Genomic DNA, 8,854 nt, shown 5'->3' with positions numbered 1-8,854 from the left:
CACTGGGCCCGGCTCATAAGCTTTTTAGGAAAAGAGATTTTTTTTTTTTTAAATCTCTTCTATTAAGAGATTTAAGTTCTTCTATTAAGTTGATTTAATATCAACTTCAGCATTACACTTATGATTAAATGTCACCATGTGTGTGAAGGACTGGAAAGTCCTGCATCCCTGCACATAGGCTGTTGCTGAGCAGCCTTTCCTCAGGCTGTCATTGTGACACTCCTCTAAAACTGTGTCCTGCGGTGGTGTTCTGCTCACCCACCTGTTGCTTACAGCAACAATTTAAAGATCTTTTGTTCATAAAATATTTTGAGACGGCAAGAGCAAGAAGAAAATAGAAGGGGAAAAAATTATTTAGGACACTTAAAGGTCAGATTTCCGATAAATCTTTTCTGGAGAAATTAACCATCAGCTACTTGATAAAAAATTTCTTAAATGCTATTCTTCCCCCCCACCCCACTTCCTTTGGCTCGAAGGGCTCCTGTAGATGTGTGAGGAGCCTGCTTTGATACACTGGATTAATCGAGTCTGCTGGAGCACAGAAACTGATGCACTCTGGCAGCCTTCCACGTCACATGTATCAGCATCCCTGAGCTGAAAAAATGGTGGTGGTGCACTTTGAATTAAAACACGTCTGGTGAGCTTTAGTGCAAAGTGCCCTACCGCCATTTTTCAGCACAGGGACGCTGATACACATGACGCACAGATGCTTTTAATTAAAGCATCTGGTGCTGCATCTCAAAATGCATGTAAAAATGCCCAGAGAAACCAGGTGTTAAATTAGCTTCTTGAATTCCATTGTTACAGATGAATCACATATTGTGTTGCAGAGCAAATCCATTATTACTTAGCATTTCCTTCATTATTTCACAAGACTTGTGGGTGCTTTAAGTAAAAGTTCTTTGATTCAAGAGGAAAATAAAAATGTTATAATAGTTAGCCACAAATTGTTGAAATGAATATGCTTATAGCATTCAAAATACAAAAGGAATCACGGGCAAGGCCTCACGAGGCTAAAGCTGACAAAGTATGGTTCCAGCCTTGGAGAGTTTATTGGAGGAGATGTCTGACAGAAACACCCCTTCCTCCCCACCCCTTTTCTTTTTTTAAATTGGTGAGAAGAAAGGAAGAAGAAGAAAGGTGGGAGAGAAGCCCTCCAAAGCCAAACACTATTGTAGAAAGTTTCAAATTCCATAACAGAATGAGGAAGGAAGGTGAATCTATCTTAGAGTATATTGCTGAGCTCAAAAAGCTAACCGAACACTGGTCTTTTGGAAATGTCCTAGAGGATATGTTGAAGGACAGATCTGTTTGTGGAGTTGGTGATGTAAAAATCCAAAAAAAATTACTTGCAGATGGAGACCTGACCTGGGACAAAGCTGTAAAGGTGGCAACTGCCATGGAAGCAGCAGTGAAAAATGTACAGGATTTATTGTCTATGCTAGACAATAAAGAAACACAACATGAGCCCATAAACCAAGTGCAAAGCTCTCAACAAAAATTTAGACACATGGAGAGATGTTTTTGCTGTGGAGGCATGCATTCAGCCTGAGTTTGCAGACACAAAATGTCCCAGTGCTATAAATACAGAAAGATGGGACACTTAGCAAAAAATGCAAGGGGGACTATCCGGCTGCACAAAGTCAAGCCAAAGAAAAGGGAAGAAAGCAAAAAGGAAAGAAAAGGGAAGAAAAGGGAAGAAAGCAAAACACAAAAACCTTATCATGTACAAGAGGACAAGGGAAAGGAGGCAAATGAAGAGGTACACATTGTATACTGTGTAATGGAGGATAAAGTGGAACCTTGCACAGTCACTGTACAGTTAAATAAGCAACCCACATGCATGGAAATAGATATAGGGGCATCTGTCACAGTGGTTAATGAAAAGACTTATCAACAGTGTAAAACAGGTCTGAGTCCATTGTTAAAGACAAGAGTGAAACTAAAGACACTAGGGAAAACAGTAGTAGAATCAGTAAGTGTCCCTGTTACATAAACAACAACAAAAAACCTTAAAGGCCTTAGTTGTAAAAGGAGAAAGGCCAAACTTGTTTGGTAGGACATGGCTGAAAAAATCAGACTAGATTGGGAAGAAATATGTAAGTTAGACATACAGGAAATGTCAGCCATAAAAGAAATCCTGGGGGCCTACCCTGCATTATTCCAAGAGGGGTTAGGTACACTGAAGGGAATAAAGGCTAGGATTTATATCCAAGAGGGCAGCCAGCCAAAGTATTTCAAAACCAGATGAGTTCCATATGCCCTTAAAAAGAGAACTGAGGCAACACCCATTGTACCAGTGGCCAAGCCTGATGGAACCACCCATATCTGTGGGGACTATTAAGTCACAGTCAATCAAGTTTCTAAGTTAGACAACTACCCCATTCCACGCACAGAGGACTTGCTAGCAGTGCTTGGAGGAGGCCCACATTTTAGCAAGTTGGACATGTCCTAGGCTTATCAACAGATGGAACTCAAGGGGGACTGAGAGAAATTCACCACAATAAATACCCACAAGGGATTGTACCAACATAACAGATTGCCTTATGGAGTTTCATCAGCCCCTGGCATACTCCAAAGGGTAATGAAAAACCTCTTAAAGGAGATTCCAGGGGTAGTGGTGAGGATTGATGATATCCTCATCTTGGGAAAAAGTGATAAGGAACACCTGGCAACACTCAAGAGAATTATTTCAAAACCTGGAAGAAGCATGGCTAGATTTGAAACAAAATAAATGCTTTTTCAAGAAGCTTGAAGTGCAGTACTTAGGCTATACGATCGACAAGGGAAAAGTTCACCCCATGGCAGATAAAGTCATAGCTATAGAAGAGGCACCGGCCCCACAAAACATGTCAGCACTTCGAGCATACCTGGGAAGGCTGAATTATTATCATCGGTTCCTTCCAAACCTTTCAGCTCTCTTAGAAACTTTACAACACCTCTTAAGGAGAGGAACCCCATGGCACCGGGGAGGAAGACAAGAAAAAGCCTTCCAAGCTTTTGGCTCATTTTGATCCCAGCAAGGAATTAATCCTGTCCTGTGATGCTTCATCCTATGGAGTAGATACTATGTTGTCCCATAAACTGAATGATCAGGAAGAACGGCCCACTGGATATTCCTCAAGGACACTAAACAAAGGCGAACCGGGTTATTCTCAGTTAGAAAAGGAAAGTTTTGCTATTATTTTTTACCTGAAGTTTCACCAGTATCTGTATGGGAAGGCTTTCATCATCATAACAGACCACAAAACTTTGGTAGGATTATTTAAGGAAAATAAAGCAGTTCCTGCTATGGCAGTGGCAAGACTACAGCGATGGGTTTTGACCCTAGCCACGTATGAGTACAAGATTCTTTACAAGGTGGGCCATCAGCATGGGAATGCTGATGCCCTGAGCAGACTACCACTATTGGACTCAGCCCCTACAGAAGAGCGTACTGGGGAAGTAGTCTTGCTGTTGGAACATTTGGAACAGACACCAGTGAAGGCTTCTCAGATCAAAATGTGGACTAGGCAGGATCCTATCCTGTCTAGGGCAATGAGCTACACCTTACAGGGCTGGCCAAAAGAGAATCCAAGAGGAAAGCTTCAGCCCTTTTGGACCAGAAATACCTAACTAAGCATAGAGGATGGCTGTATTTTGTGGGGCATGCAAGTTGTAGTCCCCCCTCAAGGACAAAAGAAAGTGCTGGCAGAACTACATGATGCACATCCTGGCATTATCCAAATAAAAGCTTTGGCTCACAGCTGTGTGTGGAGGCCACACCTAGATGAGGACCTAGAAAAGGGTCAAGCACTGCCCCCAAAGTCAAGTACATCAACAGTCTCCAGCACAGGCACCCTTGCATTTTTGGGACTGGCCAGAACAGTCTTGGTTTCATCTGCACATAGAAAAATGTTTTTGATCATAATAGATGCTCATTCAAAATGGCTGGAAGTGTACGCCATGAACTCAACAACCTCAGATGCAACCTGTGACAAACTTCAGCAGACATTTGCCACACATGGATTGCCTGTGGTATTGGTCACAGATAGTGCCCCAAATTTCACTAGTCATGAATGTAAGGAGCTCCTTAGTAAAAATGGTATTAAGAACATTCATACATCACCATACCACCTGGCTTCAAATGGTCTTGCAGAGCAGCTGTGAGGACTTTTAAAGAAGGGATGAGAAAAATGACCAGAGGAAGTTTGGAGACAAAATTGTCTCGATTCCTTTTGAAATATCAAGTCACATCTCAAACTACCACAGGCATAAGCCCTGCCCAGCTATTAATGGGAAAGATGATCAGGGCTCATTTGGATTTACTGTATCCCAATATGGAGGAAGAAGTGTGGAAAAAGCAGACCCTTCAAACACCCAATCATGATTATCTCACTAAAGAGAGAGTGTTGGGGGGGTGTGATCCTGTCTACACAAAAAATTTCAGTACCCGCCAACCTACTTGGATTCCAGGCAGGATCCAAGTGTGGCAGAAATGCTACTGTCGGTGCCCCTCTCCAGAGATCTGTCTCTACCAGCCTGAGAGGCTGCGGTTGAATCCCTCACGGCGGGGATCTCCAGTATTGGCAGCTTCGGTTGGACCGGGCTGCTGAGGGCAGAGAGGTTATAAAAAGGCCTGGGCCAGGAAGAAGAGCAGCCATTAGCCATGCGGTCATCCAGGTGAATCTGAACCTGGCTCTCTCCTCATCACCGCATGCTCCAAAAGTGCCCTGCCTCCAGAGGACACTCCAACCACCTCTGGATGATGCGTGTGAGTAAGCTACTCGAGATCCGATTAGATATTTAGCTTCAGTAATTCAGATGCGTGTTTAAACGGCTACCTCAGCCACCCTGGTTTGCTCTATGGGATTCCTTTGATATTCCTGTAATATTTCTATGATACTGCTCTACCTTTTACCCTGTTTCCACCCTACCCCCTGTAATCAATAAAGTGCTCCTTGTGACTGGTGTGGGAGACTTATTGAGGGGTGGGTCTAAATTATGCCGAGGAGGCCCCTTAGGTCTGTGGACTAAGGGAGACTTTCCTAATAAGCCCCTGACTTGGGGAAGTGCCCCAAGTGCTTGTATTGGGTCTAGTACCCATTGGACGATCAGGCCTGTGTTTTCCAAGGTGCACAGAGCCAGAAGGGAGTCCAGAGCCTTGGATGGTGGCAGCGGGAACCCCAGGCTAGCGGGTGTGCTCTAGGGAAGGGGTTGGCTGGACGTGAGGCACCCTAAGGGAGGCACTCGGAGCCTGGAAGGTGGTCGGGCGCAGGGAGGTGGGTGGCTCAACGCAGGAGCGCCCCCTACTGGCCCGCCACACCAAGAACAAACAGGACCCTTATCTTTTAAAACTGGAGTCAGTAATGGCCAAATGGTGAGACAACATCAGGACCACATCTGCTTACAAACCAACCTACCTGACAGACCAGAGCCATTGCTTGAGAAGGATACATATTCGGAGGACCCGGAATGGGGTAGAATGACTGAGAATTCAGAACCCAGTAATGTGGAACTATCCACAAACTCTCCTAGTCCAGAGGTGAGAGATACTGGAGACAGATATATACTCCCCCGGCCAGAGGAGAAGCCTGTTCCTGAGGAGGGGTGTTATCCAGCCAGAAAACAGAGAACTCCTAGTTATTTGAAAGAGTATGTCCGGGTTGTAAATTAAGAGGGAAGGACTGTAGTAATAGGGCAATTATAGTATTGATTATTAGTCCCTACCATTATAGGGTGGAGCTGGAGAGCTAGAACTCTACTCTATGTTGTTCCAGAGTTACTTTCATATTCCCAGTTAGGTGTTGTTTCTTCCTGAATAAAGCAGCCCTTTGTTTTTAGCCTGGAGAAAAGTAAGTCTCAGTATTCCTTGGTAAGTAAGGAACTTAACAAAACAGTTGGTCCAATAAAAGATATCACCCAAAAAAATCCTTGCCTCTTGCATAACTCCTGGACCATCACAGCTACAACAGCACTCAAACAGAAAAATGTTATGGTAGTGTTAGAGTTTTATGATGATATTGACTGTAAGCACACATGTGACTGATGAAAAATAATGAGCCATTTTGATTCACTGGTTGAGCACTCTCTATCTGTACAAGGGTCTCAATCTTATAGAACACTTTTAGTAAAGCCAAGTATATGTAGCATACAGCTACATATCAAGAATGGAGCTATCACAAGGCTTGCATATCCAACATGAACTTTTGTTTGATATAAGAATTTAAATGGTGATTCATTTTGAAAAAGACAGAAAGACTTTTAGGCAGCAAAACAAAGTTTATAACAGGTGGTGTATTTCTAAAAGGAAGGCCTGTAAAATGGAAGGTTGAGAAGCACAATGAATATCTAAAAAATTTAATCCTTCTGTCATTATCTCCAGGCCAATCTCAGAATAAGTTCATATGCAAGTAATGTCTTTCTGCATGGTATTTCAAATGTAAAATATCCCAGTTTTACAATAGTTAAAAAGACTGTTCTTCTGATGCACATATCTACTAGAGTTTGTTGGTATCACACACAAACAGCTGAGAAAAATGTAAAAATGAGAAACAAGAAATCATTGAACTGCCTTCTAATCTACGTCATTTTAAATACTACTCTTTTTACAGTAGGATAGGGGTGCAAAGGACTTTACAGACATATAAACCAGTTGCAGGTACATTCTCCAGTGTCAGAGCAAGTCCATACCCCTCTGTCTAGTTCTCAAAGTGAAGGACTGAAAGAGGCAAGCACAAGTGATTCCTCTCCTCCCACCTTCCTTCTGCCATGTTTAGCCTTCAATTATATTATCATGCACAACTACCACAATGACAATCTCTGCACAGCACTGGGTCACACACTTTCTGAATGATCCCCTTATTTCCTTTTATAGAGAGACCTCAGGGGTTCTTCTATCCAAAGGAAGGAGTTTGCTCTACAGTGCACAACTATATTACAATAAGAAACTCTTACTATCTATGGCAGATTCATACCTACAGCAACATCTTCACGTCTTGCTGAAAGGCTTATTGGTTACACTCTACTTGCCTTAGTAGAAATGTTGTCAGCAGATCGAGGGAAGTAATTAATCCCCTCTATTCTGCACAGGTGAGGCCACATCTAGAGTATTGTGTCCAGTTTTGGGCCCCCCTCTACAGCATGGATGTGAACGAATTGATGATAGTCCATCAGAGGGCAACAAAAATGATTAAGGGGCTGAGGCACATGATGTATGAGGAGAGGTTGAGAGAACTAGGCTTATTTAGTCTGGAGAAGAATGAGCAGGGATTTGACAGCAGTCTTTAAACTACCTGAAGAGTGGCTACAAAGAGGATGGAGCTACATTGTTCTCAATGGTGTCAGGTGACAGAACAAGGACCAATGGTTTCAAGTTGCAAAAAGAGAGGTTTAGGTTGGATATTAGGAAAAACTTTCTCACTTAAAGGGTAGTAAAACACTGGAAAAGGTTACCCAGAGAGGTGATGGCATCTCCATAAACCCTGGGTAGACAGAGCCTTGGGTGGGATGACCTAGTTGGGGATGATCCTGCTTTGAGCAGGGGGTTGGACTAGATGACTTCCTGAGGTCCCTTCCAACCTTCATTTTCTATTATTCTATTCTGTGATCCTACTGGGCACCAGCTTGTGCTTTATGATGTACAGTAGGTACTAAAACACCAGCCCACAGGCCACATCTAGCTCACTGGGCTGTGTCGCTGGGTACTAAGGTGTCTGCTCCTATAAGAGCAGAAACTGCCTAGGGAGAAAGCCCAAAGAGCCAGACAGAAGCCCACAGGTGCAGGTCACTATGGCAACAGGCTAACGAGTAAATTAGCCTGAACCTGTACCCGGTCAGCTGACCGGAAGAGGCAGGGCCCTGGGCAAATATAAACTCCAAGGCTGGGACTAGAAGGGAGTTCTCTGTCAGCTGCCAAGGGGGAAGGAGCTCTCAGAGAAGAAGTGCACCAGAGAGGCTTGGCTACCTGTTCTACTCTGGGTAGGATTAAGGGGCTCCAGGAGCTCACCAGAAACCCTGGCTTATAAGGCCCTTAGTGCTGGGAGAAGTTTGATGTTTTAAAGGGACAGAGCATACCCTGACCCGCTTATATTATGTTATAGTCCAGGGGCTCAGATTTCAGTTGCTGTTTAGCCAGTGGATTGGTTTGCGGCTACTGGGGAAGAAGGAGGCCTCATTGGGGGCCCACTATGGTGTGGGGACCCCAGTGCCAGAGAAAGGCGTAGCAGTAAGGGTGTGAGCAGACCCCAGCACCAGGGGGCGCACTGCCTAAGGGGGTGAGCAGACCCCAGCACCTGTGCGGTGCACAGAGACAGGGCTGCGGAGAGCCCAGTGAGGACAAGGGGCCAAGCTATAGCAAAGCCCAGGAGGGACAACGTCAGTACCATCTGCGAGGCTTGGGGTGTGGTGAAGGGGTGGTTTTGGAGCCATGCATCCTGCCCGTAAGGCTAAGGGTGTCCCATAAGTCATCCATTTTGAAGCAGGACACCAAAGGGGTCTAAAAACCCACAGGGTTCAGTGTGGTCCAGCAAAACTGTGTCCAGAATACAAACTTGAGGGCAGCCTCCCATTTTACTAAAATTACCAGCAAGACATGGCGGGGGAGAAAGAGGGTGCCTGTTGAGCAGGATTGGAATGGTCAAGGAGCCCTAGGGGTATCATGGCCATCCCTGGGGACCCCATTCCATGGTAGTCTGAAAATCAGAGCCCTAGATAGCATGGCCTTTCATGCTAGATTGGTTGCATGGGGCTGGAGGGACATGGGGCTGGATCCCAGCATAAGGGACAGAACCAAGACAGCATAAGGTCCAATCTGGGTACACTGGGGCGGGCTAAGGCAGCATGTGGCCTGATCTAGGTGCATGAGGCCAGGTTA

General features: G+C 44.7%; 1 protein-coding gene across 1 annotated transcript in view; it reads right to left on the bottom strand.

The window, feature by feature from the left end:
- Positions 1–1,401, bottom strand: part of ENPP1 (ectonucleotide pyrophosphatase/phosphodiesterase 1) — a 56,033-nt gene extending 54,632 nt beyond the window's left edge. The window contains exon 1 of the mRNA XM_025212440.1: positions 1,350–1,401. Coding sequence (XP_025068225.1) covers positions 1,350–1,401 — 52 coding nt within the window. The remainder of the gene's footprint in view (positions 1–1,349) is intronic.
- Between the last annotated feature and the right edge of the window lie 7,453 nt (positions 1,402–8,854).

This window comes from Alligator sinensis, unplaced genomic scaffold (assembly GCF_000455745.1).
Source record: "Alligator sinensis unplaced genomic scaffold, ASM45574v1 scaffold824_1, whole genome shotgun sequence".
In the NCBI taxonomy this organism is placed as follows: Eukaryota; Metazoa; Chordata; order Crocodylia; family Alligatoridae; genus Alligator; species Alligator sinensis.
The sequence above is the reverse complement of the archived record's forward strand: the minus strand, read 5'-3'. Positions and strand labels throughout refer to the sequence as shown.